At 43.6% G+C, this 21,418-nt stretch overlaps 1 protein-coding gene across 12 annotated transcripts in view; it reads left to right on the forward strand.

The window, feature by feature from the left end:
* The window catches only part of FBRSL1 (fibrosin like 1), a 677,688-nt gene that overhangs the window by 597,908 nt on the left and 58,362 nt on the right, over positions 1-21,418 (forward strand). For all 12 annotated transcript variants that reach the window (XM_014598480.3, XM_014598485.3, XM_014598481.3 and 9 more), the window contains one exon: positions 8,635-8,680. In XM_014598480.3, coding sequence (XP_014453966.1) covers positions 8,635-8,680 — 46 coding nt within the window. The remainder of the gene's footprint in view (positions 1-8,634; positions 8,681-21,418) is intronic.

Raw genomic sequence — 21,418 nt, forward strand, 5'->3', positions numbered from 1 at the left:
GGTGCAACCTCAGTGTGGAGCTATTTAGCAGGAGATGTAACTTGAACAAAGTGACAGAATGCAAAGGTAATGCAAACTATTTTGGTGAGCACTTGAGCAGGTAATTTGGTGCGTTTCTGAAATATATGGGATGTGTGCATGAGTGCATATGTGAAATGCCATATGGCCTGGGGGATATATACAGCATCTAATGCAGAATGTCAAGATAACGTTTCCTATTGCTTACTCCTGAAAGCCACATAGTTCAGAGCCATTCAGTAGTTCAGCGTTCTTGGAGAAAACGAGGCAAGATCCTTCTGCTCCATGAGCTCTAGTGGAGCTAAGTAAATTGGAGAGCATCATAGAGATGAAAAGTGTTTACTCTGCTTATCTAGTTCACAGGGTGTTTGAATTCAGATGTTTTACCATATTTTAATTTTCTTTTTTCTACTTAATGACATTTTCCTTGAGAGAATTTATTTAATTTATATCAACTCCTTGCTTCGGTTGAATCCTAATCATTCAACCACTGTTAACCTCACTAATAATACTCCTGTTATATGAGGACCAAGGACAACACGTGACAGCACAAAATCTGTTCCTTCATTGTCTGCCAGAGCAGCTTGTTTCTTGGTGCCTTTTTGAATTGCAGTGATTCTCAAACAGTCTCTCTTAGATGGAAGCGGAAGCCTTACAAAACCCGCCTGTTCCCTGAAATGTCATTTACAGCAGTTTGCATTGGAGAAGATTCCAGATGGGACTTGGGTGACCCATAATTGGCTTAAAGAGAAAATAAAATGAAGGTTGCCCTGCTGGTACAGAGATGGCAGGAGCTGGAGAAATGAATTGCTTGGCAGTGAAGGCCTGGCCCCTCTCACTCTCCCTCCCACCCTGCTCTCTCCCTCGATTGCCAAGTCCTGTCTGGCAGGCCATTACAGTGATAAATGCAGGTAGCTGGCAAGGACCACAGTTGAGTTTGTTCTAGTATGCCAAGTCTTGCTTGGCATTCCCAGTTGGTGCCAACATTTGCACTCTTACTCAGTTTGACAGAAACCAGGACATGAGGTGTGAATTTATATCCACATCCTTCCAGGAGAGAGTAGGGATAATGAAATGCCAAGCCAGCCCTGGGAGCAGCCGAGTAATTTGGTGGCTACCAAACAACAGTCTGCCACCTGTCATTTGCAGTGTATTCCCTACTCGTCCCCCATCACTCTTCTCCACGAAACAGCCTTTGAATTATAAGAAGTCTGAGGTAGTTCTGCAAAGAGCAGTTTCCATTCCATTTGACTTAACACAGCTAAAATCTGTATCCCAGCCAAATAAATAGTCTGGCTGGATGATTTCAATCTGTAATGGCAATAATACATGCCAGTGAAGTAGCACGTTGTACAGCATTCCCAACCTTTCCATGTCATAGACAAGCTCCCCCCTCTGTTTTGTAAGGAAAGCTAGAACAATAATCAGCTATGCTGTTACCTAGTCAGTGTCAGAGGTAATGGGAAAAAAATGTAGAAATTGAAAATATAGGTGGAGTATCAGAAAAGCCTGCCTGTCAAGAAAGGGAATAGTCTTGCAGGATGAGAGAGCTCCATTGTGTGAGATGTTTAAAGGGTGGTGAGACAAAGCTCTGAGGGAAAATAGTTTTGCTCCCTGGGGGATGGGTGGATTAGTTGACTTGAACATTAGGAGTCTTTTCCATCTCTAAGCCAAGAGAAGTGACCCAGCCTGACAAATGGGAAGTCCAGAAAACTCTCCATTTCTTATAATTCATAGATGAAAATTGCCCAGAGACAAAGCTGATGTTCCTTGCCACCAGAAGGAAAATAAGAGAGTCCAAAGAAAAGCCTAGTTCAGTCTTGCCCTTCATCAGAATTTAAAATAGTTTCTGACTAGCAGCTGGAGAAGGAGAAGCAGCCTCTGTTTCCCTTCCTGGGCTTCCAGATTTTCTGCTGATTATCTGGTGCACATTTGATGAGGAAGCTCTGTGAAACCCAGTAGACAGTACATTATGATAAAGAAAATATCAGTGCTGGTTGGAACAGAAAACAGCCAGCAGTGTAAAATTGTGACAAGCTCCAGCAGTGTGTTCAGAGGAGAAGCGCTCTCTTTGAGGAGACAGAGATGGGAGAGAAATATAATTTTATTTAAAATAGCTAAAGAGACACAGGCATGGCTGCATTTAATAAAGACAGCTGGAAATGTGTCTGTCTTGTCAGGGACTCTTGAGAATAGCTGAGGGGGTGGAGGGGCTTTCACAGCTGTATGGCCCATGTTGCTGAAGCCTCATGAACTTCCTGACCTTCTCCTCTTGTTTTTTCTTTTTAAATACATTTATTTATTTACTTATTTGGAGCTCAGTTGAGGAGAAGAGAGTTCAGGCTTTTCCTCTGGGAGGCAGCAACTGCTTGGAGGCAGATGAATCACAAAGCATGGCTAATGGAGGGAATAGGAAAGGGAAACTGGGCTCAAGGGAGTGCAGAATTGGGGGAGGGAAGGCAAGAGGAGTTAGCCTGTGCCCTGCGGCTCTGATAACAGATGGGCTTGTAGGTCCAGCATCCTGCTGCTTCCAAACCATCAGGTCAGCATGGAAAGAAAGACACATCTGTAGAACGGAGCCAGCAGATCCAAGTGGCCTGCTTTAGAAACATGAGGCCTGTTAAATCAAGAATAATCCGATATACCCCAAAATGATTGTGAAAGGGTGGGGAAAATGCTCTGGATTCAAAATGATGATTGCTTACTCTTTTAAGTCCCTAGGCTTATTGCCATGATACCGAGGTGAAACAATAGCTGTTAAGCATAGGGCATACAGAAAAATAGCAGGCTCAGCTCCCCATTGCTTTGGACCTCATGCAGCTGTGTACATGGGTGCAAACTGTGTGTAGTCCTGCTGTACCCAGGTGGTCTTTTTAAATGCATTTCTCACAAATGTAAATGACTACACAAAATGCAGCGCAGCACTTAACTGGGCCCCACATCTTGTGCTTTCAGGCTCCGTGCCTGCTAACTTAGCACCATTCAGGGAACAGCAAGTTAACACTTGGAGCAAGGGTGCCTAGACAAAGAAACAAAGTACAAGAAAAGCCAACTTCAAATTGCGGGGCTATTGCACGCTCAAGCAAAAGAGAGGGGGGCAGGACAAGCTGTAAAATGCCCTTTTCAGGACAAGGATGTTATTGTGTGTATGTCACTTGTGTCAGTTCCCTTTATCTGACATTTGGGTACTATCAATTCCAAAAGTTCCTCATTACTAGCAAAGCCTCTGTTAAGTAACCCTCTTCACCCCAGGTGCCCAGTACCTCTCAGTTCTCACAGATACAGCCTTTAATGAAAGGTCAAATCTGTACTGGAAACCTTTAGGAGGCTTTAATTTTCTTCTTCTGGTGACTTCAGGCAGTTTCTTTAGCAAGTAGTTGTGTACTGAGGGTAGTTCTGAATGTAGATTTCACCATAGTATGACAGCTACAGCACAACAAAAGTATTCAGATTGTATTTAAAAGAGAGTAACTCTAGGACTAGTGCTAGAATAAACATAACCTTGCCTTGGGTGCAAGCATCACGGTTTTCAGAAGTGCTTCTCACTAGCAACTGGAGAGGAGGTGCCCAATAGCAGCTGCTGGATACTGAACCTTCTTGAAAATCTAGTCCATAAGTGACATGCAAAGGTTGCATGGGGACAGTGTCTTCGCAGGCATTGGCCGAGCTAAGAGTGAAATAGAGAGAGAGTTTCTGGATGTCTCTTTCCCCTCGCTCAATCTGTGAGCGCAGCAGGGTCGTATTCCCTCTTGGACAATTAATGAGCTTTGTCCCCACCAACGCTGACTTTTTCTAGATTTCAAGAGAAGGTGGTTCACTTGTTTTTCACCTCAACCTGTTTCTCCAGCAGTGATGTGTAAAATGATTGATTTGACATTCTTGCTCTTTTTTTTTCTAGCTTTTTCCTGTTTATTTTTTGTTGTCTTAATTGCACAGAAATTTCCCCAGAAACTAGTGCTGCTTTTAAAAGAAGAAAGGGTTCCCAACTGTTATGAGCTCTTCAAATGTAACACATCTCTGCCAAAAAATGTGTCATGGTGTCCATAGCCTGCCATGTTTCTTTGGGACACACCACTGTGCTTGATGCTTCCTTGCCTTTTGGGTGGTTTAAAGGAATTGCGGACTGTTCTTGCACCATTCCTTGTGTGCTGGTTTCTACTGTCCGAAGAAAAAATAGTCAGTCTGCTCCTGACACTGAAAAAAGGAGTTTGGTATTAGCCACAAAAAGGGACTTCCAGAATCACCTGACAGCTAGCATAGCATTAGCCACTTAGATATGATGAAATTTGCCCTCAGGCAGGCCTTACAGAAGCCTGAGCTCAGCAGTGGTTGATAAAATAAAGAGAAAAAGAGCGGGAGAAGAATGAAAATCAGTGAGCCATCCCAGGAACTGGCAACCCTCTATACATGTGTAGGTTTTCCCTGTAGGCTTCTCCAAATTTTGAAGCCCCAGGTGAAACTTACTTTCTTAGGAGCTTTACAGTGCTTGTGGGGAGGGAGTCAGCAGGGTTGGTGATGCTGTAACAATATTTTTTCTTGGTATTAGCTTCTTGCTGCAAGGCAAAGGTAGGCAGCCTTGCAAAAACTAGGAAAGGTGAGTTGAGAACCTTACTTTTTCCCTCTGTCCCCTTCTCACAGGGGACTGAATTCATGGGCCTGAGGTCAGAGGAAAGGTTCAGTTCTTAATTTCAGCAGTCAGTATGTGTGTCCCTTTTCACCATGAGGTTTTGTTCCCTACCAGCCAAACATAAGAGCCTCCTCAGCAAGATGAAAGCCTCGCGATCAGCGGCTTGAAGAATTGCTATAGGAAGTATGCACTATGGAAATCTGGACTCGGGACCTGGTGTGTTGTCTAGGAGGCTCGGTGGAGATTGATATGGCTTCTGTTTTCAGTGAGAAGGAGCTGTTTATTCCCTCTTAACAATTTTATAGGCTGGGGGAAAATAGAGAATCAGTGACTATTGGGAGGCCTGATGTGTAGTTTTATGATGTTGTCTTTGTCAAATAGCATTGTTCTTTGTCATACATAATCCTTAAATTATTAATCTGTAAAAGGGCTACACCTTTCAGCTGTCCTTTGTTAGCAGAAATCAGGGTAAATGAGGCATGGATTTTATTATCCCTCAGTATTTGTCTTCATTTATGATTTCCACCTTAGATTTTTAAAGCAAAAGCTGCTTTGGTTTAGGTTTCTCTTGGAAACTGAAAGCCCAAACCACTGGGTATTCTGTTTGCTTTGAGTTTGTTTTATGCAAGGAGTGGGAAACAGAGCACTGTTTCCAAAGAGTGACTGTTTCCACTGTCTCCAAAGGGAGAGGGGTAAAAAAGTGGATTTTGCATATCGTATTTTCAACCCAGTTTTAAATCCAGCCACAGGGTTGAATGACCATTTTTCCTTCTTGATGCTGGGGAAAGTAGGAGGGTAGAGGAGAAAAGGAAAATAAAGCCAAAATTGGGGCAGTTGTTGGTACAGATCTACAGGTTCCCTTCAAAGCAGACTGGAAAGATCTTAACACATTTATGTGGTTCAGAAGCCTCTGACCACGTACAGACCCTTTTCTATGCTGTGAGATTGCAGATTGCATGCGTGGGGTAGGAGGGGGCGTTTTGTTTTTGTTTTTTGGGGGATATATGGGTGGAGAAAAAGCCTGCAAGGCTTAAAAAATACAAAACTCTTGCACAAAGAGGAGAAGGAAGGTCTTACCAAGAAAATTGCTTTACTACAGTCCTCTGGCTCTCCTGCATTCTGTGTAGATGAAAGAGAGTTAGACAGGGGAAGGAGACAAGCACCAAATGCACAAGCAAGACTAGAAGTGTCTCCAATCTATAGGCTTCAGGCTGAGAGCGTCTGTCTGCATCATCCAGCGATGCGAAAAAATCTGGTAAGCAGTAAAAGACTTCAGGGGTACACAAATCATTCTGCTCTGAGATTATGCTTCAGGTGGGGAGCAAGGGGGGGGGGCAGTAAGAGGAAGAAAGGAAATCCCTTAGCTTCATGCTCCTAAGCCAAACTAATGAACATGAATTTCTGGATGGTTTGAACAACCCCTGGAAGGGGCTGCAACTGGCAGGGTTGCTCACAGGGGAGGAATTCCATCCCCCTACGCCCTCCTGCAAAACATATGCAAACAAATTGCTTGGAACAGCAGAAAATGTGGGAGGGGAATTGCTTTGGCATAGCTTTGGTTTGCTGGACTTCTGCAGTTATTAGTGGGCTTGCTCAGGTACATAGATTTGTGTGCATGTTCTTTAAAGAGTGAGCGATGGACTTCCATGATGGATTCAGATCCTGTCTCCCCTGAAATTCCCCCCTGACTCTGCAGCAACTTCTGAAATATGCTGTAGCACAGGCATTTAGTGTTTCAGAAACAGCACGTGCGCCAAAGCAGTTCAGACCTGGAGTTAAAGATCATCATAAAAGTGAGCAAAGTTACTGTAAACACAGGGTGTGAAGGTTTATGTCTAAGCTGTGGCTCTGAGGTTGAAAGTTGTTCTGTAAATCCTGTGACTGTTAAAACTAGTTGCAGTTCTGGTGTTTTTGCTGCTGATTTTTTTTTTTTTTTTTCCCTCACTGTCTGTGGGGGGTTTTTAAACCTCTTTTTCAACTAGGATTTTTTTTGCTTGTTCCCCTCAAATGTTGTTTTAACACTTTAAACTCTGTCAGTGAAGCCTGTAGCTGAGGATTTGGTATCTCTCCATGACACTGTGAGCCTGCATTATTATACTTTTGCTGAATTGCATAGAAAGGAGTGAGCCTTCCAGTTCACATGGGGACCTGAAGGCCAAGATTCCTATGTCTGCTGCTGCATTGCCTTCTTCCATTTGCCTTCTTTGTTTTGTGGTTCCTCGATCTATAAAATGGGATTATTTTATTTGCTCCCTGCTGGTGAGGTGTAATGTCAGCGAAATACTTTGAGGCCAGATCTTACCTTGTTTTTTTCATTTTAGAGATGTCTCTGAGCTACAATATTTCAGCCAACCTGAGGTTCAGAGCCAGGGTTAGTTTGTATCCATTCCTCCTGTCTGTGCTGAATGTCTTCTGACAGTCTATGGAAAAATGTCTTGCCAGTACATCATAAATTCAGAGCTAGCTATAAACCATTTTATACTGCTGGCATTGCTGTGTTACATTGTAGCAGTAAATACTAGCCAGAGCCAAGGAGTGAATTCTGCCCTGATCTTCATCCCTGCAGTAAAGATGACACAAGTGTAATTCAAGGCAGCATTTGGCCCAGTACCTCCCAAAGGTTTTACAATCTTTTTGACAGAGGACTGTGTAATAACCATACAAGCCAGAACTGAGCTGAGCACTTCACGGCAGGCTCTACTTAGGATTTCCTTACTTATTATGTGAGTTTATGCCTCAATCTCAACCCTGCTTCATGTTAGTTCCTTCTCTTATTTAAAAAATGTAAACATTCGATGAGATCTCTGGAGCTTGTAACTTTGGGTTCCTTAGAAATAACACTGGTGGGGATGATTCTTCCTTGCTTATTCTGAGGTCTGATACAGACTTTGTTACATTTTTTCAGTGATTGTTTTTCTTTTTGAATAGCTGTCTAAGATAGGTAGCAGTGTAATACAATTCATAGGACACTTTATCATGCAAACCTCCCAAGGCACCTTAGAATAAAATCAATAAAATCAAAAAGAAAATCAACTTACTTCAGCCATGAGTTGAATTATTATTTTTTTAAAGCAAAGCTAGAGGATGAGGGCTTATATTTAATTTCTTCTCCTCTTCAGCTTTATTCTCTACCCCATTTTTATTCATGCAGCAGTCAGATGCAACATTTTGTAAGATAGTCTCCATTATTTCTCGATATCGGTAATGTGTTACTAATACCCAGTTACCCAAATACTAGCTTGTCATTTTGTAGGGACTCTTGACTGACCAGATAATAGGCAGCTAGTAAATCTCTTTCTCTCTGTGTCTCATTATCTTCATGGCTGTAGCCCAGTGACCCTGATTATCATGAAGCTATCTACAAGGCTTAGGTTAATTGGATTTCTCAACTACTTCCCAAAGCTGAGAGAAGCACAAGTTACAGTATGATGTTCAAACAGCATACCACAACCCAGTGTACAAGCAGACAGGCCCTATATTGCTTTATGTTATAATAACATGCTAAGTGCACAGCAGCATGTGTCTATGATTTGGAATAACGTCTTCTGTCTGCTCTGATGCACATAAGTGCAACCTGCACTGTCATGAAACAAATCACCCTTTGCATATTCAGCAAGAGATGAGGTGTATTTTTCAATGAGAGAGACTTTAATATGCTGTTGCTTCAGTCTGGTAGCTGTTTCATTTGTATTTTTATATGCAAAATCATGGATAAAATAACTCGTGTGTTGCCTGGCTGCCTAAATAAAAGAGCCAGGAGGATGTGCTTGAGTGAGAAGAGGACAGTACATGTATATGATTCTCCCCCCCACACCTCCTGTTCCAGATGCCTGTTTAGTCTTCAGTGGCACAACATTGCACCCTCCAGGTGTGAAGTGTAATTGCAGCTCCAAAAGCATGCCTTGCTTTTTAACGACTGTGTTTGTTAGTGGACACTCCTCAGTCCTCTTTTAGAATCAGTAACCCTGTTTTTCTGTTCTGTTTTCCAGGCTTCAATAGGCTCTGAGAAGCTGTTCTCCCCTGCAGCAAATAAAGGTAGGTGGTTTTGGAGAAACGATTCCTTTACCTTCTAGCAAGAACTCTTTAAGTGAATGAAACTGCTTAAAGCCCTCTGTGCAAAGAGGACTGCAATTTAACAGGAGCCCAAATGATGTTAATTTTACCATGCAGTATTGTTATAAAGAACAACCTCAGAGACTTGCAGTGATTAAGTTAATTTTCACAGCTGTATTGGATCACTGTGGAGCTGGACTTTTCCCTGCAAGGTGAAAGATTTGTAAAAAATGTCTTAATGGGGGGGATTACTGACAAGGCCAGGAACCTTAGCTATATAGCACAAGTACCACTCTGCCTTAATACACACAAATCCTCATTTCCTTTAAATTAGAGAATGTTTTTATGTATTTTCATTATTCTTCCAAGGGCTCACACACCTCTTTGCCCACCAAGGTGCAGAGCACTTATGTCTGTATGGCTCAGTTTTCCAAAGGGAGGTTGGAAGTTCTCAGCTTGTTGCAAGAGTCCAGCCCCTGGTTCCCATTATTAGTACTAATGAGAATTACCTGAGATGCACACTGGGTGTTGCTAAGAGACTAGGTCTGTTAAGATTTTCTCCAGGAAGAGTAGTAAGACATCTTCAAATGCACCAAGTCTTGCCTTTAGGATTCAGTCCATCTGTGAAGCAAGCATGGGTGCCTGGTGCCTCCCGAGTCAGGGTGGGGGCACAAGATCACCGACCAGGAGGTGGTCCCCAGCAGCTGATCGCTGAGCCCAGAACCACCAGTGGCAAAATCAGAAGTGCACTTCCCGTTTTGCAGCTGGCACTTCTGGGGGTGCACGGTCAATCTCAGGGGGTACACGTGCACCTGCATGCACCCCCTACACATTGCCAATGGAAGCAAGCCTACTCTGGCTTGTTGCTCAGCTTCCTAGGAATAATTTCCCTCAGCTGAACACAGCGGACAAAAATATTTAAGGAACAGCCTGGTAGAAAAGACTGAGTGTGATTGTAAGTATTGTACCCTGAATGGTTTCATTCTCTCATGGAAAGAGACTGACATTCGGACATTGTGGGTTCATCTACGTGTGCAATTAATGCACCCTAATTTTCTTCACAGAAAATTCAGGCTCATTAAAGTGCTCTTGGGTGCACGTTTACATGAACTCTGCTCCCCTGGGTGCCAGCCCCGGGGGAGGCATGGGAGCCGGTCTCAATCTCCACATGGCTGGGAGACCTGTACCTGCTTAGTGGTGACACTGCCTGCCAGCCACAGGATTGGGAAGGTCCCGATTCCCCACATGGCCAGTAGAGCCATCCCTGCTTAGCAGGGACTCTGCCTACCAGCTGGGTGGGGATCCTGATCGCCTGCAGGTGCTTGGCAGGGACAGCTCTCCCAGCCATGTGGGGGTTGGGTCCTAACCCAATCTCCACATGGCTTGTATGCAGCAGTCCCAGCTGCCAGGACACCTCCCCACTGCATCGGGGTTTAGCCAGGCAGCCAGTGGGCCCCCTGCTGCCTGGGCTGACCAGGAGCAGATTGCTCCCAGTTAGCATCTACACGTGCATTACTGTGTACTAACTAATGCACTGTTAATTTAGTACCTGTATTTCCTGGTACTAGCAAATGGCACATTAGCCTAATTTACTGCACTGTAAGCCCTGTGCATGTATAGATGATGATGGTTTACTACATGTTAGATTAGTCTAATGTGCAGTAAAGCATCTTGTGTAGACACTCCCTGTGTGCTTTACCAGTGAGTGTAGGTGTTCTGCAGTGTTTCCTGTATTAAGCTACAGAATCTAAAATATTTCAGAGTAATAAAGAACACAAGCTATACCCACATGCCCTGAAAGGAATAAATTGGGCACGTTAATAGGAAATGATGACATGAGGAGGCTGTTTCAAGACAACCGGGAGTGGGGCTTGCTTACCTCACTACTATATAGGGAAAAGAGCTAGGAAGAAAAGTTTTTGTATATCTCTTAAACCAAATCAAGGCATAGTTTATAGCTGATATCTTGCAATGCTGTAAATGCTAGGAATTGGCCTTCATTCCAAGACCTGCAACCTTTCAGAAGTAAATGTGGAAACTGATGATAAGACTGTAACTTTATTGTATTTGCAAGTATTTTCACAAAATTGCATGACTTAGAGGAAGAATATGCATATGGATGGCAGTGGGGGAACTATTTCTCTTCTTTCTACCTCACTGAGCATCAGATGTGTCAAACCTTAGCAAACCCAAGTCTCACGCAGCATTGCCTCAACAAAACAAAGACCCCCGTGGTCCTAGGAGTGTGGCGTGTTAATGGAGTTTTAGCAGCATTTAAGTTTTAGCATCTTTGTTAGCTCTTGCTGCTATTTGAAGTCAGCTTGGCTTTATTTCCTTTCACATCTCAGAACATGAGTGTTCAAATAGGTCTCCATTGTGAGCTTCAGTGTGCCAGCATCAGTGTGATTGCCAGTCTGAAGTTACCTACTCAGCGCTGCTTATGTCCCAGCAACTTATACCTATTCCTGTTGATAGACACACAAAAAGGCTTGGAGAAAGTTTTGATCCAGACCTGAATTGTGTGGCACAAACTCCACATTAGCTTCTCTTTAGGTATTGGTAGATTCTTTTCTACCATGCAGGGTGAGGCATTAGAGCATGAGCAGGCTGCTTCAGACAGTCCTCCTTCGGATTGGCAGAGCATTTGTGTTGTAAGGCAGGAATGATTTGCACTGGCAGATCTTTGCCTAAAAATTTGAATAACACTAAATTCTGACTGTGGTCAGTGTTATCAGCCCTGCTGTGTGGTCACCAGAATTCAGCCTTATTATGTATATGCAAATTAAAGTTGTTATTACACAAAGAAGCCTTGATGACACCACAGCAGCAGAAGGAAAATGACCTTCAAGAAGTATGTTTCTGTTGAACAGTCTCCATTAATAAGATATTAGTATTTGCCATTGTTGGAGCAATCGTACTGTGCATAGTGGTGTCATGATAGAGGCAAGAGATTAGTTGTGTGTCCAGTTCCCTGACTTGTTCACAGAAACAGTGTGGCAGGGGTCCTTGCAGCTATCCCTACCTTCCCCTTTGAAAATCTGGCATGGAAACACTTCTTAAGGATTCCTAAATACGTCTCATCTCTCATGAGCAAAGAGTGCTCAGAATTCTGTATGGGTTAATCTGTTAGTTGTTGGGGTCTCTCTGTCTTATGCTGTCTCTTTTAGGTGACTTTTTTAAAATACACAATAGGTCGGACTCATTCCTGAGGGGAGACTATTTATTTCCAGGAAGTTACGCCAAAGATGCACTTCCCCCAGTAAATCGGTTGTTATCATTCTAGTTCATCAGCAGTTTGTTCACGCTGTTAAGTATTAAGATGGGCAGACTCTCTCCAGTGCCTGAAGAAGGGTGCTTGTGCCTGAAAGCTTGCAAAGAACAATTTTTCCAACAATTTATTTGGTCTAATAAAAGATGTCACATTTGCCCAAAGAACCTTGTCTGCCTAGGTGCTTAGACCAACACGGCTACAACCAACAACCCTGAAAGATGGGCAGCTTTCACTCTCTTCACGTCTGGAGCAGCTGTAACGTAACTTTTGACTACAGTACAGTGCTCCACCAACAACAGGAGCTGAATCTTTTGTTTACTGCTCCCTGTATTACATTTATCTTCGCCGGTTTCCAACAGAAGGCCAGCACTGTGGTGCCCCTCCTTTTGACACAAGTTAATGTGCAACAGCAGATGTAGTACGTAGAAGTCAGCTTCCCTGGAACGTTTGTTATTATGCAGGGGAGCGAGGTGTCTTGACCCAAAGTGACCTCAGTGGTCACAGCTGTGAAATAGACTGAATAGAATGCTTTGAGCATCTTAGAGAAAGAGATTAAATCCCCACACAAGGAAATAATAATTAAAAATAAAAGCAGAGGGGCCCTAATCTGCTGCGTTGACAAATTGCCGTTTGTTGGCATACGAAACCGTTTGTTTAGCTGACTTGTCTTCCTGGTGCTAAGGGGCCAGGACATTCGCTGCCTAGGGCCTTGTGTTACATCCTCCCTGTGAATAAATCAATAAACAAATTGTAAGAGCCTGTTTGTCCTGACACCCAGGTTTTTCATGCAGGGTTCTCCCAGCCAGTTGCTTGCTTTTTTTCCTGAAGGACAAGTAGCTTGCAGGGCATGGGAAATTGAGATCAAAGCTCTGCACTCTCCAGGTGCAGAGCAGAAGCCAAGGAGAAAGGGCTTAGGACATGACTTCAGATTGTTTGTCAGTCTGCAGCAGGCAAGAGGTGCTTTGACCCATGAATCATCTGAAAGGACCTCTGTGTCACCAGTATATTGATTGTGAGGAGAAGGGATTTTTTTTTAAGGCTTTACAAGTGCTTGCCTGCTGCCTTCTCAGTTTTAGGCTGGGCCCATGATCCCGAGGTCTCACTGGAGGGAAATAATTAAGTCCTGTGTTATGTCTTCTGGCTAAAATCCCTGTGGCCTTTCTTCTTTGGGAGGCCCACTGAGTGCAGCCCACAGAGTTCAGACCTGTGCCTTTTGTTCTAATGAGATAAGCAGCAAGGTGCCAGTGGGGTTTGGGGGCTGTTAATGCTTTTATTAGCAATAGCTGTGTCACTCGGAGCATAATGCTCAGGAAGCTTGGAGAGTTGGAATTTCCCTGTGGAATCCAGTTCCTTCCTGTATCCCCGGAAGAAATTTTGAGTGCTGGTGAAATGAAGTTGTTATGCTAGATGTTGAAATGGGTCTAGGGCTGGTGACCCCAAATGAAGTCCTCTCTCCACAGAGCAAACAGTAGAGGCAGCAGCGCAAACTTCCCTTTACTCACCTTTGCCAAAGTGCTTCAGCCCTGGCCTGGAGGAACACAATGGAGAATTCAGTGCCCTCTGGCTCGTTTGCTGAGACTTCCAGCAAGGGGGCCAGTCAAAAGCAGAGTTTGGCTCTGAAATGCCAGGAAGCAGACTGAGTGCAGGGCACTGGTTTCAGATAAGGCATTGCGTGAAGAGTTGGAAATTGATAGCAGCTATGAGTGTTCTGTCCATCTCAGGAGCAGACCCAAGCCTTGCACTGGGGGGGAGGTCGTGACCTGTCTGTCTGATACAGAGATCACCTGCCTGGGCACACATGCTCCTAAATGGTCACTTAATTTGTGTGCCTCAGTTTCCCCCATTTACAAAATGAGGGATAATATTCCTCTAGTGTGTGTGAGGCTTAATTAATTAATGCTACAGAGTGCTTTGAGAGCCTTTAACGAAAGGTTCAGTGCACAGTGCAAAGCATTATTGTCACTGTAACCAGAAATGACAGTGAAAATGAACAATTCAAAGCACTGTTGTCACTAACCAGGAATGACAGTGAAAATAAGTCTTATCCTTCTTTTCTCTCCCTGTTTACCCCGTGCTCTTGCTTCACACTGGGTTTGTAGGCACTGAGCTCTGAAGTGTGATCTTTTATTGTGAACTGTGCATGTCCCCAAAGCTCTGAAGCTCACAGGCTGTGTCTTAGCCCTCTGACAAGAGGGAGCTGGGCTTCCTCAGCATGCAGGCTGTAATTGTCAGCCCTGGGATGTGCTGCGACCACTCACCCCAGTGAGCTTGTGCAACTCGGAGCTCTTTGAAGCTTGCCTGCCTTTATCTTTTTTGTCCTCATGACCACAGAACTGTGCCGTGGGCCAGCAAGGGAGAGTTCTTGTTAAAAGACAACACTCAGCTCTGACGAATGCTTCTGAACCAGAAGAGATCCCTTGCTCCTCTGAGATCAGTGATGCATAATTTTTTGCCTTAGGGGGACTCTCTCTCTCCTCCTTCCTTCTGTGCTACACAGTCCCACCTTAAAAGCCAGAAATACAAAGATTCCTGTGTAGGATATGCTTCTAAAAATTGATACTTTTCATTGCAAAAGAGGGTGGGGAGAGAAAGTGGCAGGAGACAGGAGTAGGAAGGCATTGGCTCCTTCTCTGTGAAAGAACCAAGGCTGCTCATCAAGCAAGATGCTTTGCACAACTGCAAGGAGACCCTGTCTCGTGGATAATGCTTGCCCTCGTTTGTGGTCCATCCTAGTGCTGCCATGTGTCTGCCATTTGACTTAGACTTGGACTCCACCTCTCTCCTCCTGTTTCTGCTGCTCCTCCCTTTTCGTGTCTCCAAATTTCTTTTGCTCTGGACCATGTTTTGCCCCTTGTACAGCCAAGTTCTAGTCACCATTAGGTGTGTTGCTATAATATAAATCGTGTGTTCCTCCAGAGCTTTCCATCAGAAGTGGACAAAAAAGAAGCAATTCTCACTGCTGTATATATGTAGGACACCCATTTTATATATGCGAGGCCTAGAGAGGTTCACACATGGAGTTTGTAGCCCAGGCACTTAAGGGATTTTCATTTTTCATAGACATTAGGGCTGGAAGGGACCTCGGAAGATCATCGAGTCCAGCCCCCTGCCCAAAGGGCAGGAAGTCAGCCGGGTTCATAGGATCCCAGCAAGATGAGCATCCAGTTTGCTCTTGAAGGTGTTCACTGTGGGCGCTTGAACCACCTCCGGTGGCAGGCTGTTCCAGACCTTGGGGGCTCGGACAGTAAAGAAATTCTTATGTCCAGCCTGAAACGGTCTTGTAGTAGTTTATGACCATTCGACCTAGTCGTCATCCCTTGGGGCGCTCTGGTGAACAAACGTTCTCCCAGATACTGGTGGTCACCCCTGATAAACTTATAGGTGGCCATCTGATCACCCCTGAGCCTGCGCTTTTCCAGGCTAAAGAGCCCCAGGGCTCTCAGCCTGTCATCGTAGGGTCTGCTTCCCTGACCTCTGATCATGCACGTGGCTCTTCTCTGGACTCTCTCAAGCTTCTCCACATCCTTTTTGAATTGTGGAGCCCAAAACTGGACGCAGTACTCCAGCTGCAGCCTCACTAAGGCCGAGTACAGGGGGAAAATGAAGTCCCGGGATTTGCTTGAGAAGCATCTATGGATGCAAGCCAGCATTTTGGTCGCTTTACTAGCCGCAGCATCACACTGCAGGCTCATGTTCATCTTGTGGTCAATGATGACCCCCAAGTCTCTTTCTTGCATAGTGTTGGCCAACATAGCACTGCCGAGCCTATAAGGATGCTGCAGGTTTTTCTTCCCAAGGTGAAGAACCTTGCATTTATCGGCATGATCCCTCTGTTTCCACTGCTGCCTCTGGCTTCCTGTCTCCCACTTTACACCAGCTTTAATTACTCTCTGGAGTTGGTAGGCTTTTGTCTGATGTGTGGCAAGCATGATCCAGTGTTGTTTGCAGAGTGAATTTAGAGATGTTCTGATTTAGAACTGCATCTCTGGATAAGAGGCTGCCATAATTGCAGGAAATGGGCTGGGGCTTCCCCAGAGGTATCAGTAGCTTTTATTATTCTTGTTCACATAACACCCCAGTGTCGGGTGATTTAGATGAGCATCTATGTTTTCCTTTGGGCAATAGTAAGTTTCTAGCCTTCCTGATGATGGAGTAAAGTTTGAAAGTTAGTCTCCTCACCACTCAAACAGAAGGCAGTTTTAAAAGAAAAACCTCCCAGACGTGTTTTAAAACCTCATTTTTCAGGCAGTCTTGTGCCTTCAGTGGGGGCTTGACTTGTGATTTTTAAACACGTGCATTGCCCGTGCTGGACCATCATCGGCAATAGGGGTATGATGGAGCCAGCTTCTGAATCCCCAGCCTCTTCCCTTCTACCTTCCCTAATCCAGCCAGTGCTTCAGTTAATACATTAGCTTTTTTTCTCCCTTATCTAATTCACTGACTGTATATTAGCCTTCTGGCTTCCTGAATGTGTGTGTGCATGCATGCATGTGTGTATTCACACGCACAGGCACACAGTCTGGTCTGGAAAGGAGGAAGACTGTCTTTCAAAACCATGTAGGTAACCAAGATAATTTTACAGGTCAGAGCAAGTTAGCCATATCTTTAAAAGAATAAGAACAATTGCAGGCTTTTGGAGTGTAGTTGTAAAGAAATCCCCGAGTTTCTAAAATGTCAGAAAAGCACTCTGCTTTCCTTTGTGCCTGATAATATCCTTGCCTAGCGTGGTCCTGCATGTTTATTGCTTACCCACATAATGCCTACCTACTTGCTGTCTGTACCATGATCCCCATCCACAGCGGGTCCCTGTTAAAATGTCACAGCTACGTGAAAGAAACCATTTACCTCATCTGCCACTGCTCTGTTCGCTTAGTAAATCTCAATTTAAATCAGCCAGAAATGCCATCAGCAGTGGGCTACAGAGAAGGACAATTTATGATTTTAATATCAACACAAATTCAGTGTTGTCTAGCACAAGCAGGCAGATTCTGCTAGTACCGTTCCCTCCGCAGTTAAGGCAGCCACCTCCACCCTCGCCTCCCGCTCATGAGTCAGTATAGAGCTTTCTTTGTAGTGTGGGGCTGCAGTCGAAAGAGGTGAAAAGTTGAATTATAAACATTTTCTAGGCCTTCTGGTTGGTGTTGTATGTGTTGTTTTATTATTTTAAGGATATGAGGGTATGTTGCTGCATTCCTGTCAGCAGGATTAGAATGAATAGAAGTAATACTGTGGGAGATAAAACATGTTTAATTATTTATTTGAGTATTACAGACTGAAATTGCTTTTTGATTTAAAGCATCCAAGCCCTGGATATGTTTTTTTGGAGGAGAGAGAGAGAGGCACATAGAAACATATGCATGCATACAATCACCTAGGGTAATGTAAAAGTCTCTTTGCTCGACTGCCCTTCCTCTGCAGAATTTGTTCATTTCCTTAAATATTTTAAAATTTAAATGCTGCTTTGTTAAATATTATGGAAAGCTAACTGCATGCTGTGCTTTACCAGAAAATCAATAAACAAAGTCTTGGCTGTATAAATGTTATTAAAAGGATGGTTTATTTTCTTTAATTATACTTTTTATTTAAAATAAACTATAAAAGCAAAATAATATATATCCTGCACACTAGCATGTAAACTATGCTGATTTACCTGGCAAATTTAGCTTTTCTAGTTTATGTGAAATCAGATAGACCAGATTATAAATCTTACTTATAAAATACTATTCCTACCAAGTATTAGTAGCGGTTCATATTACTCAACCTAGAAGTGCATTTTTTTTAAGTTTAAATCGACTTTGAATCCTTTCTGCTGCTTGTTTACTTTTTTGAAAGCAGACCCCTTTGCAAAGCGAACACATCTGTTTTACCATTGTTGCCAGTTGGTTTCCATCTTGATTCTGGTCGACAAACACAGGACTGGTATTTAAATCCATATACAGCTGTTTGCAGTGGTTGTAACCCACACAGAACTGTTTTGACAGGGTTTCTTCTTTTTTTTTTTTTCTCGTGAGTTTTTTTGTTTTGTTTTGTTTTTTTAATCTCAGAACTGCTTTTTATTTATATTAGATTTTGTGAGGCATCTGTTAACCATAAAACTAAATGTCAAATATATCCCACCATGCCCTTTTTAGCTCACGCTCATCAGTGAGAGACTATCTACAACCAGTGTATTGGGTCTAATGTCCTTCAGCCACAAACTTTGGAACAGCCTTCATCTGAGCTGGTCTGTCCTCTGCAGACTCCTCAATTTAATACAAAGCGCATGCATTACATACCTCTCCATCTCTCTAATGTTTTCTTCTTGGTATCTCCCCACCCTGGTATGACTCTGATTTGGGAGAAGCAGTTTGACAGGTTACCGATATTAACCTGTCTTGGGTTATATAATAGCCCATTAGGGACTCCTGCAGACACAGTAACCCTGTGCTTCATGCAGGTCACTAACATAACAGAGGCCAGACTGACAATTGACAAGTAATTTGACAAGTCAGCAGGGGGTAAGGAGGCTGGTGCTTGAGGGAAGCTAGAATTGACCCAGAGGTCATCTTGTGTTTCCTTCTGAGCAATCAGTGAAAGTGATCAATGAGACCACTGTGTGTTCTTTAATTGCAAATGCATCTGGTTACTCTTTTGTACAAGAAGCCGGTGTGGTCTGCAATTCCCAGAGAGTCCCTGACCTCCAGGAACAGGGTCTGCAGGAGCAGAGAATGCTGTTAGCATCCTGCTGCTTTGCCTCTCCCCCTCCCATCCTCTAGGGAGACCCTCCTCCCAAGCTGGGGTGCAGGCGGGTTGTGGTTGAGGAGCAGGTTGCTAGCAATCCTGATCAATCTGTGTGGCAAGCAGTAATAGTTCATTCTCCACAGCAATTCGGAGGCTGACATGCGGTATGTTTCTGTAATTGATTTTTATATTAGCTTCATTTGAAATGTATAAATCTCTGCATTGCTCGCAGCAGCCTCTCTGGAGGTTGGGGGGGCGGGGAGGGGGGTGGACAGGAGAGAGGAGGCCTGGTTCTGCCATTTTATTTCTCCTTTAGAAGTCGTCTTAGGCAGGTGTGCACACATACACACGCACACATGTGTACACACACCCTGCAACACATACAGTACTCTCAACCCTGCATTTTGCTAACCAACCTACTGACTAGCAGCCTAGACATAATTCTCTGCAGAACCTGTTAATGTCATTCCTGCACTGGCCAAGAGAATCCCCTGTATGGTCTTCCTTCTCATCTCCACTGCTCCTAACTCAGACGCATCCATGTTTTTTCTGTGTGCTGCAGGCCAGAATCTATTCTCGGTTATATCAGTGTAAATCCATAGTAACTCTGTTGGCTTCATCAAGCTTACACGGATTTGCAGCACTGTATCCAAGGCCAGAATTTGGCCCAGTTTTGGTTGTTTTTGAAAAGGATATCTGCCCTGTTTTTCAGAGCAGATTTTTTTCTTTTAATTTAAAGTGACAGGCAAGTGTTTTCACTAGTTAGAATTTAACCATCTCTGGCCTCATTCATTTTCATAAACCTAAGGGAAAAGTCCCAGAGAATTTAATAGGAAATTATAAGCTTTCTATAGGGCCTTTTTTACCTGTCCTGCATAGTTTATTAGAGAATTATATCCGAGCTGTGAGATTCTGTGGGACAGTTCAAAAGCCTGTGGAAAGGTTCTCATTCTCCATTAAATTTTAAAGGTTTTTAGAGTAATTTTTATGGGACCCTCTTACATTTCTGAAGAAACATATTGGTTTCATCACTAATAAATTCTTTAGGGCTTATCCATAAGGGATTATTCAGACTTGTAGATCTCTTCCTCCAGTGAAATGGGCATTAACTTTTTGCCCTGTTGTAGATATCCTTTAAAAGGTAATAGCAGGCTGTTACAAATCCAAGAAGGTACGTAAGTGTTCTCTCTAGTGCTTTTAGTGGCAGATCATTCACCATCTCAGTCATTGTGTTCTGGAGAAGGTTAGAGGAAGAAATATAAAAAAAAAAAAAAAATAGAGTATGCCTGTATAATTACTTCCATTGTTGTTTTTATGCCCAGAGCCCCAGTATTTGAGGGAAGTAACTCTTCTTTGCAACAGTTGCAGTACAGCAGTTAAGGGGAGGTTTTCAGTATACTGAAAAAGCTCTGACTTCTAAAACACTGTTCTGGCAGTTACCATAGGCTCCAGGAACTCTTAAAAAAAAATAGTCAACTCTGCTTGTCCATGCCATCCAGAAATTAACATCGGAGACTTTCCCCTAATTAAATGAAAACTTCACAGTGTGTGCTTGCATCTTATTGCTTGTAAATGTCTTTCATGTTTAAGCACAGAGCCACCTGATGGCAGGCAAGTGGGTTGGAAAGGAAATAAAATTATGTAATTGCCAGTTTCCTTCAATTTCATTCTCCCTTTCATTTTGCATAAGGAAGGCTATTTAGATCTCAGCTCACATGGCTTTGGTAGTAACCAGACATCCCAAAAACTGCATCTGCTGCTGTAGTCTCTGCTCTGTGTGTGTCTCAGTGTTTGCATTAAGTGATGATCATGTACTTGTGGGTCATGGGTTTCCTTACACTGCTTGCTTTTGAGCATCTCAGGTGTGTGTCACCCTAGAGAGGAAGGATATGTCCATTCTTGCTTTTGAATCCTTTCTCTTGTGTCTTGGTTTGGGACCGATTAGATTGAAGCTGAGGAGCTGACAGCACCAAAGAAATGTTTGTTGAGGTTAGCTGCTCAGCTTCAGTGGGCTGGGCGCTGCTGTAGGCTGAGGTTTAAATGCCAAGCTGCTAAAAGATTATGCTCTCTGGGAATCTATCCACAAAGCCTGGGTGAGAGGAGAGGGCCAGCCTGCTGGGGTGGACACAGCTGCCATTTTAATTTTCTCAGTACATAGGACTTGGCTCCCAAAAAGCAAGGGCTGTCTTCAGCCAACTGCTTTGCTATGGACCTGGCCTTCCGCATACTATAACAATGGGCTCCTCTAGTGCAACCAATGCAGGACTCCCTGATCTAATGTAAAAGAACTTTTACTGCATGAGCACAGCACATTTATGAAATACTAATTCTTATTGTTACTGAAGCAGAAATTCAAGTTGGATAGAAACCTGAAACTAACAGCTAGAGTGGGGTGTACAGTAGATTATTTTATGTCTTTAATTGGATCAGCAAACAATTTCTGCAAGCATAAATGGACCTTTCAGCCTGAAAGCCTGGAACCTTATGGGCCAGATTCTGGCCCCTTTGAGCCATTCCAACAGCAGCCAAGATGCAGTAAAGTAAAATGCTCCAAGCAGACAATCTCCCAGCGAGCATACAGCCAACATTAGTCTGATGTCAGCCTCCTTCAGCCCCATGGGTGTGGGTATGATGGCAGAAACACCCAGACATTACTCCATGATCCATAGCAGCAAAGCAGCCTATTGCGGATCATTAGTCCGGCGTAATTTAGAGCTGCTCTGAATTTG

Source organism: Alligator mississippiensis, chromosome 10 (genome assembly GCF_030867095.1).
Source record: "Alligator mississippiensis isolate rAllMis1 chromosome 10, rAllMis1, whole genome shotgun sequence".
Taxonomy (NCBI): Eukaryota; Metazoa; Chordata; order Crocodylia; family Alligatoridae; genus Alligator; species Alligator mississippiensis.